Source organism: Amborella trichopoda, chromosome 2 (genome assembly GCF_054954075.1).
Source record: "Amborella trichopoda isolate Santa Cruz 75 chromosome 2, AtrichopodaSantaCruz75HAP2 v2.0, whole genome shotgun sequence".
In the NCBI taxonomy this organism is placed as follows: domain Eukaryota; kingdom Viridiplantae; phylum Streptophyta; class Magnoliopsida; order Amborellales; family Amborellaceae; genus Amborella; species Amborella trichopoda.
Window position 1 is genome coordinate 16044296 of NC_142337.1, and position 18338 is coordinate 16062633.

The 18338-nt window shown below is 35.5% G+C and overlaps 1 protein-coding gene and 1 long non-coding RNA gene across 3 annotated transcripts; one reads left to right on the forward strand and one right to left on the reverse strand.

The window, feature by feature from the left end:
• Positions 1 to 4586: 4586 nt before the first annotated feature.
• LOC18445779 (uncharacterized) lies at positions 4587 to 14770 on the forward strand. Of its 2 annotated transcripts, XM_088858180.1 has the most exons (11): positions 4587 to 5070; positions 10008 to 10137; positions 10706 to 10767; positions 11377 to 11515; positions 11689 to 11901; positions 11992 to 12130; positions 12727 to 12877; positions 13088 to 13197; positions 13351 to 13448; positions 13583 to 13652; positions 14464 to 14770. In XM_088858180.1, the coding sequence occupies exons 5-11, from the start codon at positions 11810 to 11812 to the stop codon at positions 14551 to 14553; spliced, it is 750 nt and encodes a 249-aa protein (XP_088714306.1). In that variant the 5' UTR covers positions 4587 to 5070; positions 10008 to 10137; positions 10706 to 10767; positions 11377 to 11515; positions 11689 to 11809; the 3' UTR covers positions 14554 to 14770. The 2 variants fall into 2 exon arrangements, with proteins under 2 accessions (XP_088714306.1, XP_006855971.1); XM_006855909.4 differs by lacking the exon at positions 10706 to 10767.
• A 304-nt stretch (positions 14771 to 15074) lies between these two features.
• Positions 15075 to 15689, reverse strand: LOC148783128 (uncharacterized). Its single transcript, XR_016049306.1, has 2 exons — positions 15348 to 15689; positions 15075 to 15164 (listed from the first exon to the last, which is right to left on the reverse strand). It is a non-coding gene; the product is annotated as an uncharacterized LOC148783128 (long non-coding RNA).
• Positions 15690 to 18338: the final 2649 nt, after the last annotated feature.

Sequence of the window (18338 nt, forward strand, 5' to 3'; positions counted from 1 at the left end):
ATTAAATAATTAAATAATATATTCATTAATATAAATAAAAATAATTTCAATTATGCTATTAAATAATAAAACTGAATATTCAAAAAAGAAAAGAAAGGAAAAAATTCACTGAAAATACAAATTATGGTTGGTAAATAATATAATTAAAAGAATTATCTTTTTGATAAATAATTACTTTAAAATTCTTGAAAACTCATTTAAAAAACAAAACTTGAAAATACAAAAGTAAATCCTTCTATTTTTCTTTATTCATTATTGTTTTTTCTCTTCTTTTTCTTTTTTATTATATTTATTCTCTATTTTTATACTTTACAAAATCTAAACCTAATTTACAAAATATGTTTAAATAATTATGATCTAATAGAATCCCTTATATAAAGACAAAACTCGCAAATTCTTTATTTCTCTCTCTACAGCCAATTTTATTTTTTAAAATTTATTGCAAGAATGAAAAGTTATTTAGATAATTTACATTTAATATCATATGGAATGCATTTTCATATCACTAGTTTATAATCATGATTTTCAAAAAAATTCTAAAATGCAAAGTTATTTGAAATATCATGTTTTAAAGTGAGTTTTTGCTAACTATATTTCAGGATAAGTTACATGTTCTTTGGGTCATGAGCCAGAGGGAGAGGGCTTTTTGTCATGTGAAACGTTTCTATACTTCCCTACTATATGGAAGATATATACTCCCCCCTCCCATCTAGCCATCCAATTCTGATCAAATGACCATTTGATCTCGATCCAATGCTTCAGAGAATTTTATTTGTAATACTTTTTCTAACTAATTATATGAATGTGAAATTTAGTATGTATCATTATCTTAATGGGGCACACCTAAAAATACCATTAAATAGTATTCTCGATAAAATAAGACGACAAAAATACCCTACGAAGCTTTTAAGGGCATTTTAGTCATTTTATTTTATTGGTAATATTATTTTTAAGAGAGGAGAGACATCCAAATTTTGGTGCGAAAATGTTTTGCATAAAAAATATTAAAGATAATATAATGTAGAGGCGTGACATTGTGATTGGGGCCATCTTAGCCGTCCATTCAAAATGAACGGTTAGGTAGGAGAAAGTATATAAGTTTTATGCCTTAGGGGAAGCATAGAAGCTTGCCCTTTGTCAATTGTATGTGAGAGTAGTTTTTGAATCTTGTCAGGGTTGGATCAGCTGGTCCGAACCGAAAACCTGTGAACCTGTGCATTTTTTTGGTCTAGTCCTGCCCTTGAATGAGGGTTCAGTTAGGAGGTAGAAAAAACATTTTTTTGCCCTCTAATTTTTTTTGTTTTTCTCGAGGAAAGAAATGGCTGCAATGGTCTTTTTCGTTTAACCAAAGGGTAAAATAGAAAAATGAATGTTTAGGGTTTTATGCTAAAATAGTTTACGATAGAGAGAGAATTAGATGCTTTCACTCTTCTCCACCTAAGGGTCTAGAGCAATGTCTTTGGTGACATTTCGGTGAGAGATTATACCAGGTAAGGGTTTTTTAGATACTTTAATATTTAGTTATTTATTACAAAAATAAATGAAAAATGTTTGTTGCCTTTTTTCCTTAGTCCTTTGTGGTCATCACAAGCTCATTGTAGATGACCCAATCTGGCTGCCTCTGGAACAACACATTGCTTGGATGACTTAAACTGCTTTGCTCTCAACCAAAGTCTTGTAGCCCTCTTAGATCTTTTTGAGCATCATGGAAAAAGTGATGGGTGAGTGTGGCCGGCCTTATGAGTGGTTGTAATAAATATTTTGGAATAATGAAACATAGACCCAATGAAAGTGTGGTCTTTCATGAACCATACTAAACGAATAACGTTTGCTGACACCAAACTTAGCTTTACGAACCAAGACAGGATGGTTGGAAAAAACCCATGTTATCTAGGCATAAAAACCTAATCGATAAGGGTTTTAATGAGTGATCCATTGATGAGGTCGGAATATGTCTGGATGAGCAAGTCGAGTGATTGTATGGCTTTTGTATATGATGGTGGCCTTCAGAGATGGGGGCCAAAGCCTCATCCGCTTGCCATCACACGACATGCATATATAATAGTCGTTTCAAGAAAGAGAACAACCTTTCAGGGTGACGCTTATGCGTCACATCACGTCTAGGTGGCATCGGTATGTGTCTAGGGGAGAACCTGAAATCTACAAATTGGGATTACGACCCCGTGGTTAGACTTTGAACCCCTGCATTGACTGTGTGTCATGGGCAATACTGGGTCGGTTGAGAAAGCAAATGTAGACTGTAATCCACAATTGAAGGTGGAGTACCCTAGTGTTTATTTATTTAATTCATAGACTATATAGATCTTTTTCCCATCTAATGAATTTAATTATGTTTGTTTTAATGATACATGATTTTTAGAATTGTTATTTAAATTTTTTTAGATCTTTGGATGTTTTATTTATCAAATTTGGATTTATAAAAACAGATATATTGATTTTAGATTGATTTAATTATTCAAATTGGATTTTATGAATTTCTAAAGATTATATAAATTTATTTATTTATTTTTGCATGGGAAGCCCAATAAGCATATGAGCCCACCATTGCAATGTGGGTGTGGCCCATGAGTGCCACCTAGGGTGACACGCCCCACTCCAAGGAGCTTTCCATTTTGTGAGATAAAGCTTTGGCTTGAAGACAAAGTTAAGTGATGTTTTAAAAAAGCCTTTCCCTTGAGGAAGCATTGAATGGATTTTTTGGAAAACATGAAAAGGCTTGTGCATAATTTTGGTAAGCACAATATTATGATTGAAATTAATTTATTTAATTTCTATTGATGAGAAAATGGTTTAAAAAATGGGAGATAAATGTTCTAGCACATTTTATACGATCTTGATGGCCTATCTATGGAATGGACAGCTCAAATCTCTCATCCATAAGTCATCCAATATCAATGGTATATAATCAATCTCACAAAAAGAGGCAAGTCACGGAAAGCCCTAAGAAACCCTAATCTTATTTTTGCACTATAAATAGATGACCCATGCCCATAAATCTCTACACTAAAATCTTTCTTCTCTATCTAAATATTTCTCTCTCTTTTAGTAAATCTAGGGGGAACGCCCCAACCTAGAAAGTCTCTCTCTCTAGTTTTTGGTAAGGGGTACGCCCCACTTGTATCATCTCTCTCTCTCGCTAAAACTATCTTAAGGGGCACGCTTGAACCCCAGTTGGTATTGATCTCTCTCTCTCTCTCTCTCTCTCTCTCTCTCTCTCTCTCTCTCTCTCTCTCTCTCTCTCTCTCTCTCTCTCTCTCTCTCTCTCTCTCTCTCTCTCTCTCTCTCTCTCTCTCTCTCTCTCGTGTATATTGTGTTATGTAGATCCTAAGGGTTGTGTGACAGTAAGTAGGTGTTATCTCTATTGAACTAGGTTTTATGGTTTGTATCTAAGTTTGAGATTTGTGATCGAGAGGAGTTCAAAGTTTCATTTGAGGGACTTAAGCTTTGCTTTCCCCGTTGATATTGAGGGTAGATCATTGATCCGCACCATCGGCTGGTGGTGACTCGTTGTGAGGTGTAATAAACCCGATTGAGATAATCTCTGGCATTCTCTTTTTGTTTATTGTCATATTTAATTATATTATCTTTATATTCTCAAGCATAAGAATTGTGGTTATTTTCTTTGTTTAAAGAAAATTGGTTTAGTGCATCAATTTTTTTTTAACATCTTAGATTTGCTAGTTTTATTTTTTATGAAGCAAGAATTTATTGTAATAGAACTACTTGTAATTTATATTTGTTAAAAGAAAAGAAAATGAAAAAAATGGGTGAAAAAGAAGAAAAAAAAAAATCCCTGACAATATCACCTTAGCCTTTCTTTCAACAAGAACCCCGCACAAATCGCCTTCCTTCTCTCGGTGGAATTTTTTGCAGCACTTCCATCATCCAATTCATACATGTGCAAGATATTAGTCACAAATCAACAACAAGAATAAAACATTTAACCAGATATGGCAACGCAACAAAGTGAAAAGGATTTGACATCTAAAAGATTAAAAAAAAATTAGGTGAATAAGAAGCGCCAATCACTTGATAATTAGAAAAAAAAAAAGTACAATCAATATCCACACTAGCAAGAAGCATCTTCGAATGAGGTGGGTTCAGAGGAAACTCAAGCGTCTTCCTCCCCAATTTCATAAGAGCCTTTTTTTCATCCAAAGCTCCCAAGTTATACATATGTTTCATTATAGAAACCAAGACTTGAGACCATTATGGTAGTTAAACTAGCGTGATAAAATACCTTGAAACCATTATCTCAATGATACCTCAAAACATTGAAATTATCACGGTTAAAATACTTGATACATCCTGTAGTCATTACGGTATTTTAAGTACCGTGACGCTTCATGGTCATACGACTATTGTGAAAGCAATTTTGATAAAAAAAAAAAAAAAAAAAAAAAAAAAAAGTATGGATGAATATAAGAAATTATGTGCTTTATTATTATTATTATTATTATTATTTATTTATTTCTTAAAATTTTCTCTACTTTTTTTTATTTTTTTTTATTTTGATATTTTTATTAAGTATTTAATTGAGACCAGTGAACCAGTCCGATTTGAGCATCCCAAGTGGATCGGTGGCCTCACGGTTCGGTCACGAATGTAGTTCCGACAACATCGGTCTTCAGTTTGGGCGGTCTTAGGGTCCTTCAGGAGGCAACACAATACGAACGAAGAGCGAAGGGAATCCTTTTGTCATCTTAAATATATGTTTGGGAGTGTTTCGGTAACAAACCTCAGGGAAAAGAAGGCGAGAGAGAGATTGTTTTGTCATTTAAAGGAGAAGTTTGGGCCGTTCGCGCGAACCATCATATCGATCTCTGTGTTTACATTTTTAGGGTTTTTCAGTGAAGCGCTCTCTTTCTTTTATCTTGTTCACGGAAACTAGGGTTTGTTCTCGACGTTTTGCACCTTCTCTGCAAAATCCTTTTGGTAAAAAGATCTCCTGTAAGTATGACGACTATTGTTGAGACTTCAGAGGAGGATTCAGCTTTCGTCGTGGTTCGATTTACTGCAGAGATGGCTTGGCAAGATGCAGGACCAGAGGTACTTTTTTTCTCTTTCATCCGTTTATTTTTATAGCTATTTATGGTCAAATGTGTGCAAATTTCTGAATTATTCGATTTTTTCTCCATATTTATTGATACCAAAACCTTTAGTACCAAACTTTTTTTGTTACTGTAACTTCTTTCCTCTTCGTTTGTATTATTATTTTTTGGAATACTATAATTTGTACACAATCTGCTGAGTGGTAGATTGGATTTTTTATTTTTGAGTAAAAAGATTGTTTATATCAATGGCATTTTGATCGTTTCTGATGCATTTATATGGAAATGGGAACTCATGATTAATTTTCGTTTTCTAACAATGGAATGAATGATTTGTGTGAATTGCATATATTATTCCCTTTGGTGGAACTGAGTTTACTGGATTTTGGGCCACTGTTTTACTCAGGTACAATGTAAACTTGGGGCTTATCATTAAAGCTCGTGTCTTTTTCACCATTTGTTGAGCTTTGATTTGATAGTGATCTGAATCAATTGCTTGGCGATGTACACTTAAAAATGCGACATCCTCTATAGTTTCAAGAAGAATTGACATTGAAGTAAGTTGAAGGAGATTATGGTCATGGGTAATTTGTAAGCTGCTTAGATATGCTCCAGGAGTTGAGTAACCCAGTCATGTTATATGCATTAGGAAGATGAAAACTGACTTCGTTACGTATATTTAAATCCCTACTCTTTTCAGTTACCATCCTTGAAAGAGTGATAAGGAACTCATACTCATCGTGTACTGGACTGTTGATTTCTCGCATGGGGGTATCCTATTTCAGATGAATTTTATTCATGATGCCTTTCTGATATTTATCTGAGATTGTGCGTCTGGTGCAAGCTAAATGTCCCTAAACCTGAAAGAAAAGAAAAACCCACCTTTGGGGCATTCGTAGACAATGTAAGCTATTTCAGAATAATTGATGCAGTGATTGACCTAGAGAAGTGTGGGGTTTGTGGTTTTTGGTAGTTTTATGGTATTCCATCCCTTGTATTGGTATTGGGTCCTTTGCTCTGTGAAATTATGATTAGAACTTGTAACAAAAAAAATATATTTAAATTGATCCCCTGATGTGCAGTTCTGGTTAGTTCATGTGCCAATGATGTTGATAAAGAAGTTCGTGTGGTAAGAGAGCTTGTTCATGTATGATGGCATTGCTTTGTGGGTTGTTGGCACAAAACTCATTTCACCATGTGAATAATGTTTTATGAAGGCATGAGAGTAGCTCAGACAGAGTTGCAAGAGGTATAGTTTGGTGTTGCCTGCTCTTCTAACATTGACTTGAATATTGTCTTGCAAGAAAGAGCTGCAGTGCAATGGCATCTGATGAATTTTAATGAGCAACATGGAAGCTGGACTATATCTAGTATTAAAATAACAGGTTTTGGGGGGGAGCTATCCTTAACATACTTCTTAGCTCCAAACTTCACTGTCAAGTTACTTATTTTTAGTGAGTTTCATTGGGGAGACCTCAAACTACAATAGTATTGGGTTGGGATCAGACTCCATTCTAATATGTGTTCAATCCATAGTTAACAAAATCTCTTACCCTAGGGTCGTGATTGTGCTTCAGGATCCCAACTCAGTGATTCCATCGAGGAATCATCATGGAACCTGTTTCTTTGAAGTCAATAATCTCGATTCCATAATTTGGGAATCTTGATTCCATATTTTGGGTATCTCGGTTCTACTTTTTTTGAATATCGGTTTCAACATTTATTGAATCTTGGTTTTACATTCATTGAATCTTGATTCGATTTTTTTTGGAATCCAGATTTCACAGCATCAACTATCACGGTTCTTAGGTGCAAAACCGTGATTCAATCAACATGGAATCTTGCCTCCACCTTCATAAATTCTCGATCCGATTTTTTTAGAATCTAGATTCCATAGAGTCAAATACTAATGTTCATAGGTGTATGCTACAACACAATGTGAATGCGAACTAAAAAAATATTATTTTATTTTTTGTCTAATTATATGTACTCACTTTCATTTCATCTTTTAAGTAAATGGTATTTGAAAATAAGGTTAGGAATTCTTACATGCTTTTGTAACTGGGAAAAAGATTTGGGTTTGATTTTGGTTACATTTCTAATAGTCCTAGATCTAGCGGCTATCTTTTAAAGATAGTTGGCATTGTTCAATAAGACGGAGGCGGGCGCTCATACCCAAAAAAATCGGTGATTTTTTTTTTAAAATTTGGATCCCCACACCTTCCCCCATTTTATGATATATGTAAAATTGTCTAATTTATTATTTAATAAGTAAGTTTTGTATGTAATATATTGTTAAGTTGCCGGAAGCTTAGATCAAACCTAAACATTTACAACTTTAGATTGTAAATGAAATAATTATAACTCAAAATGAATATTAAAAGATAAAATGAACTCGAGATGTCATTTAAATCTCGCAAATCACAAGTCACATAAGTTTTAAAATTCATTAGCAAATATTCATATGAACGCATATCCGAACAACGAAGGCCATAAACTACAAAAAGTCTTATTCAGCCCACTATGATGAACTCAATTATGAGCTTGAGTTTCATCATCACTACAAATAGACAATAACATATCAAATATATATATCACAAAGTATCAAAGAACAAATACAAATAGCAAAAAGTAACATCATTAGACATTAAGGGAAAAAAATACAAAACCTAATGAAAACTATTGAAATATACCAACCTTCTTGAAGTGGACTTGATTTCGGGGAAACATTTGGGATTCCAAATCTCCTCTTTTACAACCCCTATAAGCCTAAAAAATATTGGGGTTGAATATCCATTAATATCGTGACCTTTTGAGGATTTCGAAAAAAAATTTGATCTCGCAAAAAATCTTCAAATCTAGTTTTTTTCAAGTTATTTCTCTCTCTAAAGTTCACTACATTTGTTTTGGGGGAAAAGAATGACCCCTCAAACCCTTATCCCCCCTTTAAGGGGGTAAACTGTATTTTTTTGCCCCCACCCGAAAAATATTTCCGCCAAAGCCTTGTGTGCCGCCTAGGCGGGTGCCTAGTTCCGCCTTATTGACCACCTAATTGGCCTAGGCGTTCGGGCGGCCGACTTTTTAACATTGATAATTGGGAAAGAGAATTGGGTTTGATTCAGTTTACAACACAGAGCAACACAATGGTACAAAGAAATTTCCATTTTCAACTATAACTATGAGATCAAAATCTGAATTATACATGAGATAATATTTATATGTTTTGTAAACACCATCACAAATCCCCTAGTGGATTGTGGATGTCTATTAATTGTTCTTAACTCAAATCTAGTGTTGCGGCCACTCAACCTTAATTCTAATACTACGAATAAAGCTCAATACATCAATTTCAATACAAGGAAACTCTTTTTCAGGTCTTTATGATTTTTGAGGAGTTCAATTGCAATGCACCATTGGAACCATAGGGTAAGCATACTCAAACATCAATTCCAATACTTTGGGATTCTCGCATAAAGATTACTGGAGAACCTTGAAACTTTTGCCTTATGAAGCAAATTTCCTGATGATTTTTGATGTGGTTCTAAGTTGGGTGTGTGATCCCATAGATGTTGGAATCTCAATTCCAGCTAGATTGGAACTCAAATCCCTTAGAGGTAGGAATCTTGATTCCAAGTGGATTGAAACTTTATTCCAGTTGGTGTGAAGCTCGATTCCATTCAGTTTGAAACTCAATCCCGTAGAGGTAGGAATTTCGATTCTTGGGTTGAAACTGGACTCTGATAAAGTAGTAGTCTCGTTTTCTGCCATTATGCATGTATGGATAGCGATTTAGACAACATGAATCTTCCAGCCTCCCACGATTCATTGATTTCGATTCCTAAATCGATTTGGAATCTCAGGTGTTTCTAACAACTATTTGACTGCTGCGCGAAGGGTATAGTGAGAGGAATCTATCCTTTCTATTGGATCGAGATGATTTTCTATTTCTGTATCTTTTGTGTTGTTTTAAATTTAAATTGTAGGAGAACTTTTTAGTTATCCTTTCACTTTGTTTTTTGGTTTATAGAGCAGCATTTTCTTTGGTTGCTTACTCTCTGTGTTTTAAATAAATGGTTCAGAACTTTTGATAGTCTTCTTTTCTTGATTAATGCACTGGTTCCACTTTATGATTCTGACCTCTGATCATTTTTTATTTTTTTTGAGAATGTTAACAAAGGGTAATGAAGAAATTTGATCATATTTTATTAATTCTTGACTATTATAGATTAATTTCAAGTGCATTTATATGCTCTGTTTGATTTGAAGTTTCCCCCTTTCTAGTTTTACATGGGTGTTCGATTCCTAATTGAATGAGCAGAAATTCTCTCTATATTTTCTTCGCAGTAAATGCGTACATTTCTATATTACCATATCTATATTTAATGTTGAGTATGGATAGCTGCTAAAAGAAAGTAAAGTTACTTGAAATTTCATATGTGAAATTTTTCATATTGCCCCTTTAATACTAGTCCATTGAACACTTCAAATGAATCTAATTGCCATAGTTTTGTGGCTTATTAATATGAAAGTGTATGTAGGAAACTGTTGGGAAAAGGTTCTGATGATGATGATGATGCTGGAAATTATTCTAGTGTCAGAGTGGTGGCATGATACTTCTGACTCCATTTGAGTGATATCAATGATTGTGTTTGATTGCATGATGCGCACTAGGGAAGCGTCTTTTTGTTGGTTTGGGAAGTATTATTAACGTATGAATAAATTTGATTCTAGTTGTATTTGTTGTTTCTTTATGCGGTTTGGATTCTGCATGATCCAAGCATTGTGGCTGGAACAGTTTTCTTAACCTGAGTTGAACCATTTTCAGTAATTGATTGAGTTGTTTTTTGTCAAGTTATTTCATTTGGTTGTTTTTCTTCTTTAGTTATATTTTGTCTTCTACATCTTAATGGTTGACATATTTCATTGTGTTGATAGCTCGCGGAGAGTCAGGTGGCTAGCTTACTTTTTGAGGCCCAAGAACATATGGTGACTGGTCGATGGTTAGATTTGGCATCTCAAATGCTCACATTAGCTGAACTCATTTTTTCCCGAGTAGCTGAAAAAGGTACAATCATACAATTGCAGTAGCACTCTCGTGTACACATTTGGAATCTTGGAAAGCTAACATGCTGTATAAACAAACATTGGAGTTTTGCTTTTGCATGATCTCAGGTCATTGGATATCATTCTAAAATATTGCTTTTGAATGATCTCAGGTCATCAGACATTATTCTGAAGTCTTCGAAACCTAATATCTCTCTCTCTCTCATATGCTGGCACGCACACTCAAATTTTTTGAAAAGAAATAAGAAAAAAGTAATGTTTTTGTGCACTGCCGTATTGGTTTCCCACACGCGAGGCTTCATGTTTTGACAGGGAAGTCTTTCTGCGGGGTTTCGTTTCATGAATCCTTTTTTCTTATATTATTGTGATTCTTTCTAGGGACGTTTGCTAGAAGCTTTGGTGCTCTAATGTGCTCCCTTTGCATCCCTAATCTCTTGATTTTATGTCCAAACATGCCATGGCTCTGCAGAATTTGTGCCAAAATCCACGATCATGTCATTCTCTAATTAGAAAATCACTTCATACTCAAAGGATTCAAAGAACTAACCTACGTAATCTGGGTCCTGCAGAAGCAAGTTTGGTCTTTTGTCCATCAGGAATTCGCCTTACCTAGAAGACTATACAAAACTTGGTAATATCTCCCTCTCCTCCATACTAAATGGCACCAGATCTGAATTGTCCTGGAAGTTAATCATAATGTTTATGTGACAAGCCCTTGTTGGAGTTCATTCTTGGGGTAGAGACCTCTTAACCATGTCGATAGCCCTAAGAATTAGCAGCTTTCACATCCTCTAAAGCTGGCGGTCTCTTTCATGACTTCCAAAGCAGGCAATCACCTACAGGCTATGGTTAGATTGCTTGAGTCGTGTTTCTGTATCCTTGTTGGAGTGTCCATAAACTTTTGGGAGCTCCCATTCACAGGTAGGGAGTAAAATAAAGAAAAAAGGTTAGAAATTGGACCTAGTGGCATTGGACCTGGTAAAATAAAAATATAAAAATAAAGAGTAGGAGGCCCCAGTGGCATTGAACCTACTCTCAGGACTGAAATATCCTGTCATGTCAAACATAGATTGTGAAGCTGTGAAGTCAGAACTGCCCAATGATCTAGATGATGCTGACTTATCCTACACCTAGATTTATTCACTTTTCTAAAATGTCACACTGATTCTTTGATTGTTGTAATTTTGGCTAATTATCACTAAAAAACTTGTCTCATCCGGTTTCATATCTGTGCATACAGATTTAGATTGCATCTATACTGTTATTTGCAACCTTGTCACAAAAGCCAGAAGTCCCGATGAAGCCGGAGAGATAGCACAAAGGATATATCAGAAAGTCACTGAACAACCAAATGAAAAGCCTGCTTTGCGCTTAAAGATGTAATAATCCTCAACTTTGCCATTTTCCTTTTCTTTTATTTTTTTTCTTTTCTCTATAATGAACATTTTATTCATATTAAAAATGACACCATAGGTTACTGATACATTACAAGACAAGCTTCTGGTTCTTTATAAGCTACTATATTATACCCATATGAATATCTCTCCTCCAGACTGTTCAATCTATACAACCTTCTAGAGCAGCCCTTCAGCCGTTTCGAGGTCTACCAGGAAGCGCTTAAGCTGGCAGTTGCTGGAAAAGTTACAGAGAGCATCATACCTTCTTTCAAAAAGATGGACAACCTCTTGAGAGAGTGGAATATTGGAGTCGTGGATCAAAGAAAACTTTTCCTCACCATCTCGAACATTCTGAAGGAGAACAAGAGGTATACTTTTAAGGCCTTGGATGAGGAGTATTGTTTATGGGTTTTTGTCGCATTCATAAATCATTTGCATCTCTTCATTCTATTTTGCAGCTCAGCAAAGGATTCATTCTCCTTTTTAACCAAGTATTTAGCAACCTTTTCTGGTGAAGATGCACATACCCTTGGTGAAGCGAAAGAGGAAGCTGAACGGGCAATTAAAGAGTTTGTTAAGGCACCTGACATGTTTCAGGTATGCTCCTTGTAAGGTCTTATGACCTTTAATTTTCATCATTTCTTTGTTTCATGTAATACTTTGGGTTTTTTGATGCACATTTATCTGTATTTGGTTGAAATGTGAAAATATGCTATGAATCATGGACTTGGAAAAACTCTGATGTGATTGATCGTTACCGTTTGAAGAAACGATGGAATGTGATGGAGACGGACCCACCACACCATTGGGTTCATGTTTTTCTTTGGTGGATTCCACATTCTCTCCATCACCATCTGTTATTCTATTGGGGCTATGATTACCCAATGTGCTACGGTTTTTGGTTCAAGTTTATATTTTAATTGTACACTTTAAAATCCTAATCCGTCATGTTTAATAAGGAGGATGTGCTGTGGTTTTTTCCCATCTGATTAGACTCAGTGCACTTTGAATTTTCAGAAATAGCAAAAGATAGGTTATGGGAACTAATTGGCCTGTGTCAAATTCTATATCCTGGATACAATATATTTCATGCTGAATTTTTTTTGCTTATTTTCCTCAATTCTTTTTCTGATTACTGGGTTGGCTGACAATTTGTTCCGCATTAAAGTGTTCCTGTGTGATTGTTCCTGCAGTGTGATCTATTGGATATGCCAGCTGTTGCTCAGTTGGAGAAGGATGGGAAATATGCACTGGTATATCAGCTGTTGAAGATATTTGTCACACAAAGGCTGGATGCCTACTTGGACTTCCATGCTGCAAATTCTGCTTTGCTTAAAAGCTGGGGTAAGTTTACATGTGTGTGTGTGTGGATTTCCATGCTGCAAATTCGTCTTTGCTTAAAACTTGGGTAAGTTTATGTATGCGTGCATGTGTGTGTGTGTGTGTGTGAGAGAGAGAGAGAGAGAGAGAGAGAGAGAGAGAGAGAGAGAGAGATTCAATGGGTCTCAAATGCCTAGCATTTCATCCTCAGAACTGAATACCCTGAATCTACAGGTCTTGTCCATGAAGACTGTATAACAAAGATGCGGTTGATGTCTCTGGTGGATCTGGGTTCGAATGGTTTTGGTGAGATCCCTTATACTCTTGTCAAGGACACCTTAAGGGTAATTTTTCAACCCGTCTTCAGTAAATACTTGGTTAAAATATTGACTCGACTTTGTTTTCATTTTATTTTATTATTTTATTTATTTATGGTGGTTGTTGTTTGTAGAGTAAAATTTTCTCTTCAGAGTTTCGAGCAATGATTCTTTTTGCAGGTGAATGATGGGGAAGTGGAGTACTGGGTAGTTCGGGCAATAAGTGCAAAGCTACTCGACTGCAAAATGGACCAGATGAACCAAATTGTAATAGTCAGGTAACTTGGTACAACCGTATTTGTTTACATATGTCTTACGGTTAACTCAAGCTTACTAAGCCGTATTTCATAGATGATGATTGTTTTCTTAGACCTTTTCCTTGCTTTGATTCTGACCATAAGCCTGTGTGCAGCCGTTGTACTGAACGCACATTCGGATTGCAGCAGTGGGAAGGCCTTCGTTATAAACTTGGCCTTTGGAGGGTGAGTAAGCACTTCTTACTCTGCCCTTCTTTATTAGCCCGTCTTTCTTTTATTTATTTTAATTCTGGTTTCCCTTGATGTGATCTGTGGCTCTCATCTGAAGGTAAATTTCTGAAGTTTCTGTAAAGCTCTTTTTGAGAAAGTGAAGTATATATGAATGTCTTAGTGACAAAATTGTCTAACCTGTTTTGGGATTTCTGGTTTGGGAAATCATTCAACGAGAAAATTTTCTAACCTGTTTTTGGGACTTTTCTGGTTTGGGAAAGAGAGAAAAACCATTGTGTGTCATGATATCACCAGAAACCTGCAAAATTTAGCAATCCTTCACAATGGACAAAAGTGCTCCTCCCTGTAGTCGATGTGTTTTTCTAATTGTGGATGTGAAGAGGGATAGGTTTATTAGGATTTTCTGGATTAGGTCAAATTGGTTCCGAGGATATTTAGTTTGAGATTAGGGTATCTTTAGAACTTTGATAATAGGGTTTGAATATGTTTCAAGGAGCTTTAGATTTTATAGGATTGCCTCCTTTTGTGATTGCTACATGCTCTTTTGTTATTCAGGAAAACACTGCAAAAATGTTGTGATGGGGTCAAATGGGTTTTAAGGATTGTTTCTTTTTGTGCAGTGGTACATGCTATTTTGTTATTAGGAAACTTTTGAGGACTATTCAAATGTTTTCTTAGGGATTGAAGTTTGAGATTAGGGTCACCTTTGGACTGTGGTAATTGGGTTTGGCCATGGTTTGAGGGGCTTTACTGGTTTTAAGGATACTTTCCTTTTTGTCAATGATAGATCTGTTTTGTTATTCAGGAAAATGTTGCAAATGTTGTGAGGACTATTCAAGCTGCGAGGGCATCAGGCGAAGTAGTTCCTCACGCTCTACAAGGTGTTGATCGTTAGGCATTTTTTGCCAATGTACCCTTTTAACACAGGTTTTTGACCTTTTGGAGAGTAAAATTTTAATCAATTTTGCCAATGGATGTAGAGGTTTTGATGTGAGGGAATTTGGTGAACTAAATTTGATACGTGAGGAGTGCGCTTTGGCATTTGTTTTTGCTGCCTGTGTTCATTGTACACATATTGGGTGATCAAATCTATCTCCTTCATGACTGGTTTACATGCATTGGTAGAGAGAGAGAGAGAGAGAGAGAGAGAGAGAGAGCACTCCCTATATTGGATTGTTATTTCTTGTCTACGTTACTCTGTTAGAGCGAGATCACCTTCTATTTTATGTTGGATTATTATTTCCAGCATACATTGATCAAACCAAAGTAAATGGAAAGATCATCAAAGCTCCTGCTTTGTATACTTGGATATAAACAACTTTTTCATTGCAACTCTTTAAGGTGATTGGGCTTGCATTCTCAGATACATTCCTCACGACCATCAGCATTGAATCTCAAGAGACGATCTTTGTACTATTTCTTTAAATCTTTTACTTATTGGATATATTTGCTTCATTTGTAAGAGGGACCGACTTAAAATCCTCCGTGCCATACAAACGCTTCTCTCTGTTGGGGGCAAATTTGACACCGCAGAAACTAAGTGTTAAACTACCATGCCAAATGCAGCTAGATGTCGGCCTGACCAATTTACAGGCCTACACAGCTGGTAAATACTTGACACAGTATTTGAAGACAAATCATACCCATCTACTGCTATTGAGGAGAGAGAGGTGAGTCTATTGCCCTTACCTTCAGCTTGCGTCCTTGGGATCCTTCTTAGGATGAATCTGACATTTGTGCGCTTCCTCCTTCCATATCATTTGGAGCCTGTTCGGGGATGACCTTCCTTGTCTTCCATGGGGTTTTTACAGCTTCCTCGCATCTTCGTTAGTTCAGGTGGTTCCATTTATTCCTCAGTAGGTGCACCTCAGGGTAGGGGTGGGGGGGGGGCGTTCATGATGGGCGGTGAGGGTGGGGTGTTATAATGGGGGTTTTCATGATGGGCGAGGGGTATGTTCATGATGGGGGGTTCTTCATGGTGGGCGAGGGGTGCTAGATGAGGATGTGAGTGCTTCTTCTTCTACCGCCTACATAGTTGTACTGGTTGTTTTCCCACGGGATAGTGTGTCTAACAACTCGAGAGGCGGAGATTTCGTGAAGCGCGTGTCAACAACTCGAGAGGCGAGATTCGGTGGAGCGCGTGTCAACAACTCGAGAGGGACGTTGTGGTAGTCATTGGATCGATGACTTCATGCTTCACCATTCTCGAAGTGCTGTGGTCATTCAGGCTCAGTAAATTGCAGAGGGGCGGGACATCATCTGTTCAGAGAGACGGCCTTCCATGTCAAGATTGAGGATCTGAAGGATAGTTGGGCCCCTTGAGTTCTGGTTCTTTTTGCTGTGAGAGGTCGGAACATTGCGAGCATTTGATGCTTGTTATGACAGGACAAGTGGTGTACTTGCTCCCTTGAACATCAGTTTCCATTGACACATTGGTGACACGCTCAGCAATCTGGACAATGACATGATGCCATGTGGCCCGATTGTGAGTACTGGAGTTGGGGGCATGGCACGGTTTAGATAATGTGACATAAGTCAATTTTAATTTTAATTTTTTTGTACTTGTACATCACGAAGTTGAGATGATCAATCAAAGTATTTTCCAACATCATAATTGTCTTTTTTGTGGGAGGGTTTTTGAGGTGCGTCTTGCTTTTATATTATAAACTTTTTCACACATCGTAAAATTCGTATGAGATGCCCACCTCATTTTGTACAAGTAAGGCAAACCTCTACATTTTTTTTGGAAGATGTAAATCTAATTTTCTTGGAAGATGTAGATCTAATGTAGGATTACGATGGTTTGGAAATCCATTTTTCTTCCTGGGTGTACTACAAATTACTCAAGTTATTCATTTATGAGTATATTATTCATTTATGAGTATGTATAGCTGGGCGAGAACGCCTTCTGGAAAATCAGTGTGTGAAAGGGCAATCACAAGGTTTAAAAAAACGGATCGGTGATCAGATTAGCTACCCAAAAAATCGTGTTAGATCGATAGATCGGCAATTTGAATTGGAGAATCGATCGAACCAGTAGGAGCCGGCATTTAAATTTTTTTTAAAAATTAATAGAATTTCTTAAAAATCTAGTTTTTAAGGTTTTCAAAAAGAAAATTGGTATTGCATCTTAATTTTTCATTATTTTAGTAAAGGGTGTGGTTTCTACAAGGTTGGAACCTTAAACAATCCAATTAAGGCGCACCTCCAAATTTGATCATAACATGTAATTTTGGTGAAAAAAATTCTTACGATTATTGAGATAATCTATATTTATATCTAATTATAAATTTTAAACTCAAAAAATGGTTAAAATCAAGTAGATCTATAAACATATGATAATTTTGAACATGAACGTTCTAGTTAATGTATTGCACTCAAAATCTTTTTGTTTTTTCATATTCATACATCTCGTTATTGAGATGATCAATTAGATGGTTTTTTAACATTAAAACTTTTTCAATGGATTTTTAAGGTACATCTATAATTCTACATTTTAAGATTGCAACCTTATATAAACTTTTTCTTTTAGTAAAATACGTAAGTATTAAGAACATCTCATGTGTCTTAGAATTTATTATCCATTACATTCATTCTATGGTCAAAATGGTATTTAAAATGCAACTCATTACAATAAATAAGCTCTTTCTAACTCAAAGTTTTAGAGTAAAACAAAAAAGAAGAAATTATACCATGGCTTAACACCTTTTGATTTGTTAGATAAAGATCTCTCTAACTCAAATTTTTAGAGTAAAAAAAAAAAGAAGAAATTATACGATGGCTGCACACCTTTTGATTTGATAGATAAAAAAAAGAAGCTATGACCCTCACAATGAGCTATTGCGTTTTTATTAAATTAAAATGGCAATCGGGAAAAAGGCTAGCTATGACAGTTGATTTTTGCTTTCTTAGAACACATTATTTTCCTATTCTATTTTTTTTTTATAAAAAACCTCAAATTTCATATTTGTTAAATTTTGTCTAAAGTTTCATCAAATGGTTACAATTACGAAGGAAAAAAATCAGCTCCATTACATGAGATTCAGCTAATAAAAAAAATATGTTGCCAAATAAGCAGATCTAAGGTGTAATAATTACTATAAACATAAATATAGTACTTGGAAACATGAATTTACAATCCTATTTTAATGAAATTAAAAAGATAAATAAAGACATTTATGCTTGCAATAAGGAAATTAGATAGAGCTACTTGAAAATAGATGTTTTGAAGTGAGCATATGAACTAAAGATGCCCTATAAACTAGTGATCTTTTTTATTTTATTAAACATACCATGCCCTATATTTATTCGGAGACTTGAGTGAAAGAAAATAATGTAATGATGTATCACAATATCATAGACACATTTGTCGGATTCTTTTAAAAACTTGAAATTAAGGTGGAATAAATGAACCAAATTCTTTAAAGTAAAAATGAAATTTATTCAAAACTTGAGAGAGAGAGAGAGTACAGCACGCGAAGAGAGAGAGAGAGGGCGCGCAACAGAGCGCCGTGTTATTGCTCCCAAGTGTCTCACATCGGGCGTAGCACAAGCTTTGTATAAACGCGTTAGGCTCACACGAGTACAACATGTGAAGTAACACAAACTTTTCATTTTGATAGATTTTTTTTTTTTTAAAAAAAATGTACTTACTAAGTTTCTTCACTCAAATTGGTTCTA